Genomic DNA, 16,559 nt, shown 5'->3' on the forward strand with positions numbered 1-16,559 from the left:
TCAAAAATTTGCCAAAAACCCAAAAAATTAACTTTAAAACTTGAAATTTTGGTTACTTACGGAAGTTTTGGAGCATTAGTTTCGTTCGAATCGAAGGGCCTAAGTTTAAAAAAATTCCTTCGATAGTTGAAAAATTTACGGATCAAAAATCCTTCAAAATCGAAAAAAATGAAATAAAATTGATAACTTTTCATTGATAATATCTTGCAAAGAGACTATTTAAATTTGTTTGAAAAAAAAATCCAGGATGCAAAATTTTCTAGAATATTTTTACAACTGTGAACTTTTTGTAATAGGATTTGCAAAATCAAAGGAGAGTGAGGGGGAGGGGGTACAGAACCCCAACATTTTCGTCAAAAGATAAAAAAATGTCTCCAACGTTTCCTCCCTATTGATGAAAATTGAAAAAATCTTATTACGTAAATGGTTTATCAAGTTTTCGGGAGCGCTGAAATACGAATATCGATTTATTTTTTTGGATTTAGTTTCCCCAACGTCTCACCAACCCCCCCTCCCACCCACCAACAAACAATTTCTTGAAAATTTTACAATCGTGAAGATGAATAAGATATCTCAATTTTTCCATATTTTAGAGTAAGATAAGAATTAGGTAAATTCAAAATAAAAATGTTCAAGAAATGAAAAAATTCTTCAACTTTCCCACTTTGCTTTTTCACCTGTTTATGCAATTTTTTGGCTATTTCGGAGAATTCAAACTTTCTGTAAGGACCGTTAATTATTCGATTGGACCCGTGGAAAAAGTTCATAAATTTATAATTTTTTTCACCAGTTGAAAACTTTTTATAAGTGCAAAAAAATTTGCAATAAAATCAAGTTTTGAAGAGAAAAAGTGGGAAGGAATTCAAGTCGATAAAATAAATTGCAAAAATTTCAGTGATTAAAAATTTAGAACACTAGGTAGGTATATAATAATTAATGTACCTACTTACCTATTTGTTTCTTCATTTCTGTACAATTAAAATTCTGGAGTTGAGCCTACTTCATTGCTCCACTTCCCCAAATCTTTATTCGAGTTTTGTTCTCTTGAGAGTAAAAAAAAAAAAATGGTAGAAAAAATTTCAGAATTTTATCAACACTGCATGAAAATTCAAAATTGCTCAAATTTCACCCCCTCTTCCCCTCACTCATCACTTTTTCGTAACGTTCTCAAAACTCTATTGTTGTTGTTGTTTTTTTTGGACCAACATAAATTTACTCGTAGTTCCTTCTTACTCACTAAACACTGGAAAAATATCCATAAATAAAATTCTACAAATAAATACCCGTTACACTTCACATTCAACTCGATAAAAAACAAATTCGGAAATTTTTTTTAAAAGTTTATTTTATGAAAAACAAAAACAAAGCATCAGTAGTATTTCTCGTAATCAGTGAAAACACAGATTCGATATGGTGGAAATTAGAAAAATGAGTTTAAAAAAAAAATACACATCCTTTAAAAATAAAATTACATACGCGTAATGTTTCGTTAAAACACGATTGAAAAATCATTACTATCTCTGTACAACACGAACCGATTAAAACACCTCTTAAAAATTAATAAAACATACGAAAACGTCCACCGAATTTAAAAATTTGTAAAAATAAAACCTTCAATCATAAAAATCGTTATCACCGATGGTAGATCTCGTATTACGCAAACGAAAAAATGAAAAAGAGAACTTATATATTTTATCTCGTAAAAGCCACACCTTCGAATGGACGAAAAAAAAGCTCACTACTAAAAAACAGGGGGGGGAGGAAAAAATATGGCAATTATTTACAATACGCATAGAAATTAAAAATCCAAATATTTTACATATTTTACAGTACAACGTATCACCAGGGAGGAAAAAAAATAATACCTAGTTCCAAGTAAAAAATAGTAAATTTTGTTTTGCTTTTTTCCTGTCGTCAATCATCATCGTAAAAAAACCGTTCAAAAACCGAACAGTAGTTAAAAAATTTACTTCGCAACAAAAACACCACAATACGTCGATATTTTAGCTTTTTCAAAAAAAAAAATCGAAACTAGTTCGAATTACAGGCTAATTGACGATAACGTATTATAAGCGAATTCGTTCGTTCGTTCACTTCGTTGTTGATCGCGACAAGAAAAATAATCAAAATTTACTATACTACTAAATCGGGGTAACAAAAAAGAGGAGAGAAAAAAAAATACGTCACACTACAAAAAAAGAAGAGAAAAAATATCGTATCGACACGAACACACGTTAAATAAAACAACAAAGTATAATAATAATACGAGAGCAAAAAGATACAGGGATAAAGAAGAAAAAATACTCTACACAAAAAAATATAAACAGTAAATCTACAAGAGAAAAATTTGGTATATAGAAAGAGAAAAAAAATCGTAATATAAGCGCCACGTTGATAAACAATGGACAGAAGGAGGGGTGGGGGGGGGGAGAAAAACAAAAAAAGAAAAAAACTAGAATCCAATGTACAAACTTTGAGTTTACCCTCAGTTTAGTTTTAAAGCTTTGCAATATAATGTGCATCGTTTACTGAAAACATTAATATAGTAGTAACTTATCGAATATGAGAGAATAGATTCAATTTACCGCGACATTCCTTCTGAGATCGAGCTTTGGAGAAAACGTTCCAAAATCGTAGCGTTTCGTCACCGGCTCCGGTAACGATCGATTCGCCATCGGGTGACATGGCTAAATACAGGACACGATACGAATGTCCGGTTAATTTGGCTACTTGGGTTAACGTCGGATACTTCCAGACCAAAATCTGATTTTGAGAATAGCCATGAGTGCTGACTAATTCGGACGAGTGTTTGGACCAAGCTAAATTGCAAACTTGCGATCCCGTATCGACGCACTGCATCGCTTGACCGGTCAATGTGTTCCAAAATCTGATACAACGATCAGCTGTACCACCGCCGCTGGCGAGTAAACCGTGTTGATGAGGTGACCAAGCGATGGCTTTGACAGCAGCTAGATGATCGGTGTAGGTTTGGATTGGAGTAGTGGAACTCAGATTCCATACGTAGAGTCGGTTATCGTTACCGCCGGAGGCTAGATATTGGTTATCTGGTGACCATTTCAGACCGCATACTTCTTGTCGATGTCCGGCTAGTTTTTTATCGCTGCTATTGGGCGGTGATCGGATATCTCTTTGTAGGATCATTCGGTCTCGGCTACCGCTCGATAGGCTTTCGCCGTTCCAAGCTAAAGCTCCGACTCGAGCACTGTGTCCGGTCAGTTTACAGACTAGCTTCGATACTGCTACGTCCCATATTTGAACGTATCCGTGATGCGTTCCGACGGCTACGTAGTTGCCTCGATCGTTCCATGCGACCGATGTTACGGTATTGTTATCGTTGAGGAAATCGCATAATCTAGTAACTTGGCTGGTGCATGCGGACCATAAATACACCGAGTTACCTAACCCAACTGCGAGTACGTTTTGCGATGACCAGTCGACTAGATTCAGGTAGAAATCGTCTTGTAATTCGGGTGCGTCTAGGACTTTGAAAGGTATACGAGATATTTTCCTGGTCGCTTTTCTCGGCGATCTTAGTAACTTCTGGCTTTTAGGACTAACCGGAGATAACGAGTACGGCGACGTTGATTCGATATTCTCTAAGAAATCCGTCTTACGGCGATAATGGAATAAATTTTTCTGCGTCTGTAGTCCGTCGTTTTTACGCTCGTCGCAATGGTTTTTCGCAATTCCGTCGAACGAAGCGCCCAAAAGCTCGTTTTGCAGCAGATAGTTGTAAGCTAAAGCGTCTCTGTTTCCGTCGCCCGATACGCTTTCCTTTTTCTTGCTACTCGTACCCGGTATATTGCTTTCGTTTATCATGCTAAACCGAGTTTGCCAATTTTCAAAATCACGTTTTGGTATGAATCGATCTGCGACGTTTTCCGATTTCGGCGAGAATTTGTTCTCGTTACCGAGCAAGGTGAACATATCGTTTTCTTTGCCAGCCGCCGCGTTTTTATCGTGGAATTTGAATTCGGGTTCTTTGACGGTGTAACGGCCGTTGTTGTTTTCCAAATCTTCGTAATAGTATTCGCTACCACCACCGACGGGGAAGCTTTTCGAATAACAGTCTTCGGATTCCATTTTAACGTCGCCACCGTCTTGGCCTGCAGTTGCTGAGGCGAGAGCGTCTTTCGTCGACGAGGGCAATACTACGTATTGAGGGCAGTTTTTCTGCTGCCATAACAGCCTTTGTATATATAAACTGTCTACTGATAATTCTTCATCCATTGTTTGATTTCTGTAATGCATAAATACAAACACGTATACGAATTAGTGGACGGTTTCGGTGAAAAATTCATTTTAAAAAATATATTAAAATATATATACTTTGAAGAATTAAATTTCTTTATTTTATACGGTATTATTTTTAGAACAAGAATAGACTTTAGACAACACCCGACGAATCACTTGTAAAATTTCTTATCAGTACAATGAAAAATTTATAAAATAGTAAATACCGAAAAATTGGATAAAAATGACTATTCTACACTGGAAAATATTTTCAGGATAAAAATTACGCAGTGAAATGAATGAATTTGGAAACTTACAAAGAAATATTTTACATTGTTCAGATTCTGAGAAAAAAAAATGTCAAGTGGACTGACACATATTTCTCAATTTCAATTTTTATTCGAAATATAACAGTAAGGCGAGTAAAAATTATGAAAACATACGCATCGAATCGGGAAAATATTTTATTTAATTATTAAATAAATTAAACACGGAGAATTTTTACAGTTAGAATAAAAAATATTAAAACTTACCTATGAAATGTAAAACTTGGAGAAATACACCCGTAGCGAATGAATTGTACCACAATTTTCAACACACAGAATTAATATTTTTATCACAATTAAACGGTAAGGAATTTCAAATAATCGTTGTAATTTGCAACTATACTAAAAATTCACAATTTTTACGAATTATCAATAAATAATACACTTTTTATTCGAACTTCTATCCATTTTTGTGACGCAAACAAGAATGAAAAAAAATTATAATAAACAAAAATCGTTTTCTTCGTTTTTATGACTTTCCCCTCTCCGCCCCACTTCACCCGTAATTTCCGAAGCACAGACGAAAACGACGAGAACGCTCGGAACGTTGCGTAACGGTTACAAAGGATAGGTATCTGAACTGAACGTTACCTATTTACTCGTTTTTCAAATTTTTTTCCAACGGAAAATAAATAATAATTATCTTTTTCTTGCATATTTTTCATTTTCGAGTTTTTTTTTTCATATTTTTGTAATTTAATAATGAAATTAAATTTATGAAATGATCGTTGAGATGAGATCCTATAATATGTATATCATGAAAGTTATCGATGAAATTAATTCAAGGTCCGGTCACCGGTCTCCGGTCTCTGATACTCTGATCCTCAGTCCTCCATTCCTCCAATTAAAAGAATTAATTAGTTTTCAGAATATTTGCTTTGCTTGATCCGAAATCTGTAATAATTTATGATCTAAGGTTATAATTATGAAAGTTCAAAGTTCTTTTTTCAACTTTCTCAGTGTTGTAAAATCGAATAATTACTTAATAAACCGAAGTTGACCAATGTACCTAAATCCTGAAGGAGGAAACTTGAAACTGAAAGCTCAATACTGTTCTTTCACTTTGTGAATTCCATTAAATTCAGAAAACTGAAAAGTTCATTTAAATCGATTTAATTAAACTAAAGTTATGAATCAAGTTCAAAGCTTTTGGAATTGCGATGCCAATTGTTTTTTTTTTTTTAAAATCAAGATTTCAGACGTGAATTCATTTTGAATTCGTCGTTCGCACTATGATGAGAATGAGAGTTGGCCTACTATCTCTTGCTGTACCTACATATAATACCTATCAAGTACTACTGAAAAATAAACCTTCTCCTTATTATGTCAGATATGATTTTGCTATAGTTCAACAATCCAAAAATCTCATAGTTGGAGAAACAGCATCTCTGAAAAAAATTGGAAGTATGTAAGCAAATTTTCTTTAGTCAAACTTTTTATTGATCTTTCATAATTGGGAAAAGGACTCTGGAAAATGGAGCAACGGAGCAAGCTCGAAATCAGGCGTAAAGTGAGGGACTGATGGTTTTTTTTTGACTCCAGAATCAGAAAAGATGAAACAAGGTAGCACCTTGATTATTAGTTCTACATTTTCAATTCTTGAAGTCTTCAAAATTCAATTTAATGACAATTTTTCTACACTCTACAAGCACTAGTGAGAAAGAATTATGAGATCGTCATTTTTAAAAAAATATGTCCTGTAGAATAATTTGAGGGACCTATACAGGAGAGTTTCAATTCTTGAATGTACCTACTGCCTACTACTTACCAAGTCGAAAAATTGCAAAACAGATGAAAAAAATCAAATTGTTTGTTCATTGAAGAAGTTCTAATATATTTTCATTACTAAACATTTTATTTTGAATTTAATTTTAATATCGAAGAAGTGAGACATTTTTCCAATGGGGTCATTCCAAGTCAAATCAGCTCAATGATTTTTATTTTTTCAATTTTCCTGAAATTTTGAGGATTGGTGAGAGGAAATGGAAAAGATGAATCAAAAAAATAGGCCGATATTTGTATTCATCGATTTTGAAAACGTATGAAACGATCTGTTACACAACACGATAGGTATTTGACATTTTTCAAGATTTTGATCGAAATTTTGGAGCTTTTTACCCCCCCCCCTCCACCTCCCCCTTCCTCAATGACTGATTCTGCGAATCCGATAACATGAAGTTCATAGTTGTAAATATCCCAAGAATTTGTAGTTATTGGATTTTTTTTCAAACAAATTTAATCAGAGCAAATTTATAGCTGTCAAATCGCAAATCACAGGGGTCCAAAAAGGTATCAAAATTTCGATTTTTGATAAATTCCCTCAATAACAAAAAAAAACATGTGCTGAGAACTGTAAAATAGTGATTCTCAGGGTATATCAAACGTCTAAAAATCTGAGGGCCATTAGATATTTTTTGGGCCTCAAATTTTCAAAAAATTGACCAAAAATGGTCGAGATATGTGACTGGGTAGCTACATTTTTGGGAATCTTTTTTTCTAGTCACAAGTCAAGTTCCTTGAGGTTTAGGTGTGATTTTAAATTTTCGCATCCAAAAAGGATTTTTTGGGGCCAAAACGTTCAACAAAAATAATTGCTCAAAAATGGTCAAAAAATGTAATTCGGCAGCTACAACCTGAGAATCGTCATTTCTATTCATAAGTCGAATTTCTTGGAGTTTGGGCACGTTTTTGAATCTGCGTATCCGAAGGGGAATTTTTTGGGCCCATATTTTTCAAAAAATTAACCAAAAATAGTCGAAAAATGCGATTGGGCTGCTGCAACTTATGGAATAGTCAGAGACTTGATTTTTGACCAGAAACCATTTTCTTGATAATTTGGGTCCTAAAAGATCTCTTTTGGAGGCCCACACTCGAAATCGTACCCAAACCTAAAAAAAAACTCGAGTTGTTACTGAAAAGATAATCCTTGAAGTCGTAACTGGCCAATCCATTTGACTCTTGATATGTCTCAAGAATTGGAATTTTTCTGTTTTAGGCATATTTTTTTAATTGGTCGAATTGGTAACAAAAAAAAAATCGAAATTTCAATACCTTTAAATTCCAATCCAACTATTTAAGAATATTAATTGGAGAATCACAATCTTTTAAAAAATTTGGTCAGTGAATTTCTTTAGCCAACTTCTGTGATCAGAGGAATTAGCATTTGGGTGGATCAACTTTCTCGCTCACACAACGGGGTCCAAGAATTATTTCAGAGGGTCATGTCAGCTAAAACTCAATGAAAAACCCATCTGTACAGTAAAACTTTATTTTTCTTATTGGATCTTAGAATACTTACAAAAATTGATTTTAAATATTATTTTCGATACAATGTACAAAAAATATTATTCAGAATAACTGAAAACCGATTTTACACATATCAGCTATTTAGAAGCGAAAAATGCAAACGCTCTACAACGGAACAACAACAAAAACATAGAATTCATATTACTATCGTATCATTTCTTAATAACAATAACTTATGCCGTGAAGCTGGCCAAGAAATTGGTTACTACGGTCTTCAATTTAGCGTCGGTGGGTTCGGTGATTTTACCTTCTTTAGCGATATCTTCTAATATAGCTTTTTCATTAGTTCTGCAAAAAAAAACAAACAAATAAAAATGGTTACATCGCGAATCATAGGCGAATATTTAATTCAAAGGCCACATCTAAAAAAATTTTATAATAGGCGAATACTAACTTCATGTGTTGTAAGAATTCTTTTTCAAAAGCGGTGATCTTTGTTGGGTCTAATTTGTCAAGATGTCCTCTGACACCACAGTAGACAACGGCGACTTGCTCTTCAATGGCCATTGGTACTGAAACGAGTAAAATAATAGGTTAGGCCCACCGAACGAGTCAAATATTATAAGCTCGTACTTTCGTTACAAATTCAACTCACCATATTGGCCTTGTTTTAATAATTCAGTCAAACGAACACCACGGTTCAATAACTGTTGGGTAGCGGCATCTAAATCGGAACCGAACTGGGCGAAAGCGGCTACTTCACGATATTGAGCCAACTCTAATTTCATGGAACCGGCCACCTGAAACACAAGAAATGATTAGAACACGTCGTCGTCAATCAATCAATCATCTACGTGCTCGTTGATAAAACATACCTGTTTCATGGCTTTAGTTTGGGCAGCAGATCCTACACGAGATACGGATAAACCGACGTTGATGGCTGGTCGGACACCCTTGTAGAACAATTCGGTTTCCAAGAAGATTTGTCCGTCAGTGATCGAAATTACATTGGTTGGAATATAAGCCGATACGTCACCAGCTTGAGTTTCGATGACTGGTAAAGCGGTCAATGAGCCACCGCCGCAGCTTTCGTTCATCTTGGCTGCTCTCTCCAATAAACGGGAATGCAAGTAGAAGACGTCTCCGGGGTAGGCTTCACGACCTGGAGGTCTTCTCAAAAGCAGTGACATCTGAGGAAAGTTCACAAAGTTAGTTGAAGTCGAAATCGAAACGAGTTAGGGAGAAAAAGTGCATTAATTACTTGACGGTAAGCGACGGCTTGTTTGGATAAATCGTCGTAGATGATAAGAGCGTGTTTGCCGTTATCTCTGAAGAATTCTCCCATGGCGCAGCCGGAATAAGGAGCCAAGTATTGTAAAGGAGCGGCATCAGAAGCGGTAGCTGAGACGATAATGGTGTATTTCATGGCACCTGTGCAAAAAGATACATGAGATTATGATAAGCTATTTGATGATCACTGCGGTCGAATGATAGGGCGAGGAAAAATAATTACCAGAATCGGTTAAACGTTTTACGATTTGGGCGACGGTTGACCTTTTCTGTCCAATAGCGACGTAGATACAGTACAATTTCTTCTTTTCGTCGGTGGCGTTATTGAAACGTTGTTGGTTAATAATGGTATCAATAGCTAAGGCAGTTTTACTGTAAAAAAATTCGATAAATTAGAAATCGACTAGAAGTTGATGATAAACTAGATCAAGTTATACTAACCCAGTTTGTCTGTCTCCAATGATAAGTTCTCGCTGACCACGACCAATTGGTACCAACGAATCTACGGCTTTGATACCAGTTTGCATAGGTTCCCTTACGGAGATACGAGGGATGATACCGGGAGCTTTGATTCCGACACGGAACCTATTTATAAAAAAAATCATACGTTACACATATATACGGAAATCTAGCCAAGAAAAAATGCTTCGAACGATTGCTTTACCTTTGTTTGGAAGTCAACGGTCCTTTACCATCGATAACGTTTCCTAAAGCGTCTACGACACGTCCTAATAAATCTTCACCGACGGGTACATCGACAATAGCACCGGTTCTTTTGACGACATCGCCTTCTTTGATGAGTTTATCGTTACCGAATACTACAACACCGACGTTATCGGGTTCCAAATTCAAAGCCATACCCTGAAATCATCATTACACACATAATTAGCTATTTTACTAATACCTAGAAGACGTAATTATCAATGCATACCTTTAAACCGGAGGAGAATTCCACCATCTCCTCGGCTTGGATGTTCTTCAACCCATAGACACGAGCGATACCGTCACCAATGCTCAATACACGTCCGGTTTCTTCTAAATCGATCTACAATTGGTACGATAAAAGAGGTTATAACCTTCGGATTGAGATTACATTCGGTGACACAAATACTCAAATACCTTTGGCGCAGCGCCTAATATCCTTTCTTCTAAAATAGAGGATATTTCGGCAGCTCGGCTGCTGCATGATACATGGAGTTTCCTGTTGGCGATTTGACTTGCCGGCCATGATAAGCTGCTTATCTGAAAGTCAAATTAAACGATGGGTAAAGATTAGCGTACAAAATTTAGGGATGCATCAAAATAATTCCAAGGAGTGAAATGTTTCGGGAAGAGTTCATTCCGGATTTGAGAATACGAGGTCATTTCAAACGTTAACGTTAGCAAGATTTTTTCCAACTTCAATCGTATCACTGAAGTCGGCATAGTTAAATGTGTTACAATACTAAAGGTCATACAAGGTTAATTCATATCCGAAATGAAACACTTTGAATAAAATAGACTGAAATATGAAATACATCCCAATACATGGATTTCCCTTCGAATGTTATTCAATGTATTATTTAACCTACAGGACCGACATGAAGTCACGTTCGATAATGGTTCATGTGAATTAGATAATCTGCAAAATAACATACCTGTGGTGCGGTAGCAGTCAACTGCTTGGCGATGACGGCGGCTAAACGACCGGTGAATAAGGCCATCTTTTCAAGTTTAATAACTTCACTTAAGTTAATAAATTAATTTACGAACTAACTAAAGAACAAGAAAGGTCAACTCCCAAAGTTCTAACTTTTGAAACACAGAACTCCTCGTCTCCTCTTCCTTCGTCACCATTACCGCAAAACGCCGATCAAAATTTATCTAGGACTTGCAACGTTGCCAGGAATGCAAAAGGCAGAAAAACAACTTCGGTAATTTTGAAACACCGCATCCAATTTGAAAATTTGTTTTTTCATTTTGATTTTTGAAAGCGAGTTCCCAATAAATTTTAATTTTAACAACGTTAAATACATTGTTATCACTTGAAAAAACGTTAATTTGATACCAATTTTTTCCAACTTGCTGAATTCGAGGAAAAAAATTGAATTTTATGGAATGTAAATATCAGTGTAATTACCGAAATAATTACTCATTCGAAAACACGGATTCTGATTGGTCGATAATTTTCAATCGGTAAAATTTATTATTTTGAATGCCAATAAAATTCAGCGGTTGCTTTTGGAAATGAAAATCAAAAATTTTTGCTGTTTCACGTATTTGGTTGAAATTTCAAGTTCTTGTTAAGTATTTTTAGTCTTTATATTCACAATTTAATATTATTATTTTATTCAATTAATCTTCTTACTTACTTGCAGAAATACCAACTGTGCAATGGTGAGTATGGTGCTTTTGAGTTCTATCAGTTGTCGATGTAATCTGGTTACTGTTTGATTAACTTTTCCTTTATTTCATCCTAGGCTCGCAGATATGATACTAGAACGACGATTTTCTCGCCAGAAGGTAATATTACAATCTCTTTATTCAAATACTTCCCTCGAGACTGATACTATTAGATAGTTTATTTATGTTTTTCATCGTTGAACTGTATGAATGTCTCCCTTTATTCGAGGTGTTTGAAGGAACACTTCTCCGGTCCTGTGTTATGTGATTTCGTTATGCACTGAAACGATTGAAAATTCAATTATCAATCTGTAATATTCATATGTGTGAATCTTGCAGGCCGATTGTACCAAGTTGAATATGCGATGGAAGCCATCAGTCATGCAGGAACCTGTCTCGGTATTCTAGCCAATGATGGTATTTTGTTAGCCGCTGAGCGTAGAAATACCAATAAATTACTCGATGAAGTTTTCTTCTCAGAGAAAATTTACAAGCTTAACGAGTAAGTGTTGGAATAAATAATTATATTCGAAATATCCATGTTCTAATTGACGTATTTTTACGTTCGTTTCAGAGATATGGTTTGCAGTGTTGCTGGTATTACGTCTGATGCCAATGTGCTTACCAGTGAACTGAGATTGATTGCTCAGCGATACGCTTTACAGTATGGAGAATCGATACCCTGCGAACAATTAGTCTCATGGCTGTGTGATATTAAGCAAGCTTACACGCAATACGGAGGTAAGATAGGCAAATTTCTTTGAGACCAAAATCATGACATAAAATATTCTAATTTTTGTATTTTTATAGGTAAACGCCCTTTCGGTGTATCAATTTTATACATGGGCTGGGATAAACATTACGGATATCAATTATACCAATCGGATCCTAGTGGAAATTACAGTGGTTGGAAAGCGACTTGTATAGGAAATAATAGCGCTGTACGTAGAGCTACCCAAATGTAAACTCTTAGTAGGTTGTATTGCTATGATAGTTATTATGAACTTTGTTTATCTACAGGCTGCGATATCCAGTTTGAAACAAGAGTACAAAGAAGGAGAAATGACTCTAAAAGATGCTCAAGCTTTAGCTATCAAAGTTTTGAGTAAAACCTTAGATATGACGAAATTAACATCTGAAAAAGGTAACATTTATTTTATTCAAGTTATATTGATTACTTTCTTGAAATGACATTTTTGTGTATTTTCTTCCAGTGGAAATTGCTATTCTCACGAGAAAGAACGATAAAACGATTATTCGTATATTATCACCCAAAGAAGTCGAAGCTTTGATTAGTGATTATGAAAAAGCTGAAGCCGAAGCTGAGGCAGCGAAAAAAGAAAAGGCTCAGAAGTCCGGTTGATAATGCAATTTTCCGTAAATTTGATATTGAACTGGTTATTGTAAATATTTTTTAATATTATTATTTTAATAAAGAAAGATCAATAAATATCGAAGGTTTTGTTTATTTTTTCAAAGAGATATTTATTCAGATGCTAAACTTGTTTAATTTCTGTCTAGTATTTTTAAAAAATAGCATATCTATCGAAAATGTAACATTTCAAGTCAAAGGTTCTCTCAGTTTTTGCTTTTGTTCATTACCTTGCTGGGAAACCATTCAATTCGACTTTCGATTTCGCAATAGTCATGACCATCGAGTGTGAATGATTTATTCCTGATCACTTCAGTGATTGACATACCTACTTGAACGCTCACTCTCTAAAAATGAGACTGTTCAAGATTGAATACACAGATATCAATACGTCAACAAATTATAATTTATAAGAACAAAATGGTACAGTTTTTCAACACGTGAATTAAAATATACGATAATTTTTCAACCGTGAGGTAAAATTCATCACTGGAATGAGTTAACATTATGCAAGTGGGTTCTCTGATTCTACGGTGTAACTCTTGACCCTAGAAAACCATAGGGGCGGAAATACGTGATCTTGGATCTCAAAATTCTCTTCGAAACTGACTTCATCGGCACATTTTAACGTATACTGTTTCCAGATTAATTTGGTTTTGTATTTCTTGTATCTCTTTATTTGAAATGTCTAAAATCATGGAAGAAAAAATCATCATCGAAGTACTCAAAACATAATACGAAAGATCCCAAAAATACTCACCATATTGTAAGTCAAATCGATGTACTGATCCTTGGCGCTATTTTTCGGATTCCTTTTACGAATTTTTTGCAACTTGAAAACTGTGTAAACCAAATCACCAACCATCTCGTAAGATCCGCAGAACATTGCTCCTAGCTTCGAATTTTTATTTTTCAACTGTCCAACAATTATATTAGGCGTGTCAGGTGTGTTGATCATCAAAACTTTACCGTCGGCGAAAAATCTATTACGAGAAAATATTGGTAAAAATAATGATCTTCGTGAATATTGATTAAAATAATGAAATAAATCTCACCTTAAATATCTATAATAAACGACCAAATGGTAAGGTCTGTAGTTCTGATCCTGGAAAGATCGTTCACCTTGTCTGTAGTATTTCGTTTCAGCGATATAACATCCATTGGTACTGATTCGTAAACGATGAATGAACATATCGCGCCAACTTTCGTGATTGGTTAAATTCAATTTTTCGTTTTTCCAAACCCTAAATAAAATCTGAATTAATTTCCAATTTCAATAGGTGAGTATGCATAGAAGAATTTTCCTTTGATCGTACCTTTGGCAAGCTGATTTCCAAATATGAGGATCTCTAGCGTACAAATAGAATCCTCGACATATTAAAGCGCATTGATCAAGCGAACGTAGATCCAGTTCATCGGATACCACCCAACGTAAAATATACATGATTATCTCTTGAGGTAGATCGGAAATGTGAAGACCCTGCGTAAAACACTCTCTATAAAGATGGAGTCAACAATCACGATGAGAGTGAGTTGAAATCGTCTATTTACCTTTTGCGATCTACTAGCGATGATAAATCTATCAGATTTATCCAGAATTCTTTGAATTCGTTCGAGAAGTGGCTCACTACCATCGTAATCGTCTTCGTCACTATCACAGTCATCTGTCCTACTACTAGCATTATCACGATTCTCTACGAAGAAAACAACAATATACTTAGATCAGATGAACGAAGCGAATCGAAGAAATAATATAGAATATACAGTACCTATATTTTCCTGATTTTTAAAATCTCTCAATTTATTCGATTTGTACATTCGTACATCAATATCAGGTACAAGTTGCAGAGCTTTTCGATAGTATCGAATCGCATCGTAATGGCGAAAGTTTCGTTCCAATTCTACGCCTTTCAAGTAAAGATTTTCAGCCTGAAAATGTACAATGAATAATTTGTATGAAGGATTTCAGAGTTTTAAAACTGAAACGAAATGAGTTACCTCAGTTTCAATTGAGCAATCTTCCGAGTCCATGGTAACAGGTTCAGTGATGTGGTAGGATTATATAGTAAACATTATGATGGAAAGAAGTGGCTGGAAAGTACTCAAGCGAGCTTGATGTTCATTTTTAATATATTCTTTGACTTAATTAAGTACAAATTTTGAAGACAAACGTAAAATAATTTTTTTTAAAGATAAGGCAAAGGCAAACACAAAACAAAAGGTTATCAAATCAAAACAAATTCATTTCTTTCCTGTTCCTTTTTTCGTTCAAGTTTTACGTTCAGCACCACGAATTATGAGTTGCCTACGCTGCCCAGTCAAGGCATAAATTCAAATTGATATTTTTAACAATTTATTACGTTTTTGAATATTTTGACCTTTTACAACTTTACAAGTTCTAGAAAGATGAGTAAGGCTACCTAATTTTAAAAAATGTTACAAATAATTTTTGGAAAGTAAAGCTAAAAATATATTAGGTAGTAGGTACTTTAAATAAATTGAGACTTGAGAGCATTGATTTTTTAGTACATACGTGTACGTAAAAAAAAAATCAATGCTTGAGAGTGATATTCTTCTCTTCATATTTTTTATTTTTACATTATCCTCCCTCACGGAAAAAAAATAGTACTTTCTGAGTAGTAGTTTTTTAACGGAGTAAAAAGTACTACTTTTCAACACCTTCATGGAGAAATATTAGTAGTTTCACGTAAAAACTACTACTTTTGTATAAAAACTAGTTAAAACTACTACTTCGTAAGTAGTAGTTTTGAAGTAGTAATTTCAACTAGTTTTTAGACAAAAGTAGTAGTTTTTACGTAAAACTACTAATATTTCTCCATGAAGGTGTTAAAAAGTAGTAGGTACTTTTTACTCCGTTAAAAAACTACTACTCAGAAAGTACTATTTTTTTTTCCGTAAGGGCTAGTAATAGTATAGATTTATGTTGGAATTTTTTATTTTATTAGTTCAAACAGGTTTGAATAAACGATTTGAATTTTTCATATGTTTCGTTTAATCAATTCATCAACTTTAATAATTAATTCAGCTTCAAAATTTATAAATTAGGTATATTGAATTTACTTTTCAATAATTTAAAAGCGTGTAGGTGATAGATATTCATTAAATTCAAGTGAGATGAATTGTGTTGGAAAAAATTGGCGACATTCTTGAGAAAAATTGTGAGTGAACTGGTGAAGTTTGAAAACAACGATAATATAATTCAGAATATCTTGCAAAAATTCAAAGAATGCTCTTTTTTTGGGGAACTTGGACGGAGGAACTGAAGAACTTCTCACTTCTCAAATAATCTTCTAGAAGATATTTTCAACATCTACACTGCATTCATTTAAATAAAAATCGTAAAAATGTTCCCAAACATATTGCTCTCGTGAAGGTGAAATTTCGATTATTTATGAAGTTTGAATATTTCATTTCAAATTTTAGTCTGCAATCCAACTTACAAAAAGTACCTATTAAGTAAAATATTCACTGTTCAGTTTACTCAGTCTAGTATTTTTATAACCAAAAAATTCACTTGACTTCTTTTGGATATCGCCATCTCATGAGTACCCATTTTCGATCACTCTAATCAATTGTATACAGTTCCGAACCATTTTGAGCAGTTTTGTAGCCTCCAGCGAATCATCGAAATTTAAGTTTCATAAAATGTAATCTAACGAAGTTGAGTA

The 16,559-nt window shown here is 34.3% G+C and overlaps 4 protein-coding genes across 4 annotated transcripts; 1 reads left to right on the top strand and 3 right to left on the bottom strand.

The window, feature by feature from the left end:
• Positions 1 to 1,325: 1,325 nt before the first annotated feature.
• Positions 1,326 to 5,022, bottom strand: LOC135843012 (fizzy-related protein homolog). Its single transcript, XM_065360733.1, has 2 exons — positions 4,788 to 5,022; positions 1,326 to 4,261 (listed from the first exon to the last, which is right to left on the bottom strand). Exon 2 carries the CDS (start codon positions 4,249 to 4,251, stop codon positions 2,554 to 2,556), a length of 1,698 nt encoding a protein of 565 aa, XP_065216805.1. The 5' UTR covers positions 4,252 to 4,261; positions 4,788 to 5,022; the 3' UTR covers positions 1,326 to 2,553.
• Positions 5,023 to 7,832: 2,810 nt separating this feature from the next.
• blw (ATP synthase subunit alpha blw, mitochondrial) lies at positions 7,833 to 10,947 on the bottom strand. The gene is made up of 11 exons (XM_065359593.1): positions 10,754 to 10,947; positions 10,236 to 10,358; positions 10,048 to 10,161; positions 9,781 to 9,977; positions 9,558 to 9,701; positions 9,340 to 9,488; positions 9,088 to 9,257; positions 8,702 to 9,016; positions 8,482 to 8,626; positions 8,281 to 8,398; positions 7,833 to 8,174 (listed from the first exon to the last, which is right to left on the bottom strand). Exons 1-11 carry the CDS (start codon positions 10,817 to 10,819, stop codon positions 8,060 to 8,062), a joined length of 1,656 nt encoding a protein of 551 aa, XP_065215665.1. The 5' UTR covers positions 10,820 to 10,947; the 3' UTR covers positions 7,833 to 8,059.
• Positions 10,948 to 11,332: 385 nt separating this feature from the next.
• Prosalpha3 (proteasome alpha3 subunit) lies at positions 11,333 to 12,955 on the top strand. Its single transcript, XM_065359595.1, has 7 exons — positions 11,333 to 11,492; positions 11,576 to 11,618; positions 11,838 to 12,000; positions 12,073 to 12,239; positions 12,309 to 12,439; positions 12,519 to 12,642; positions 12,713 to 12,955. The coding sequence occupies exons 1-7, from the start codon at positions 11,490 to 11,492 to the stop codon at positions 12,859 to 12,861; spliced, it is 780 nt and encodes a 259-aa protein (XP_065215667.1). The 5' UTR covers positions 11,333 to 11,489; the 3' UTR covers positions 12,862 to 12,955.
• Positions 12,956 to 13,254: 299 nt separating this feature from the next.
• On the bottom strand, positions 13,255 to 15,118 carry LOC135842240 (F-box only protein 9). The gene is made up of 7 exons (XM_065359594.1): positions 14,869 to 15,118; positions 14,640 to 14,799; positions 14,422 to 14,564; positions 14,187 to 14,350; positions 13,926 to 14,114; positions 13,631 to 13,853; positions 13,255 to 13,558 (listed from the first exon to the last, which is right to left on the bottom strand). The coding sequence occupies exons 1-7, from the start codon at positions 14,899 to 14,901 to the stop codon at positions 13,376 to 13,378; spliced, it is 1,095 nt and encodes a 364-aa protein (XP_065215666.1). The 5' UTR covers positions 14,902 to 15,118; the 3' UTR covers positions 13,255 to 13,375.
• Positions 15,119 to 16,559: the final 1,441 nt, after the last annotated feature.

This window comes from Planococcus citri, chromosome 4 (genome assembly GCF_950023065.1).
Source record: "Planococcus citri chromosome 4, ihPlaCitr1.1, whole genome shotgun sequence".
Classification (NCBI taxonomy): Eukaryota; Metazoa; Arthropoda; class Insecta; order Hemiptera; family Pseudococcidae; genus Planococcus; species Planococcus citri.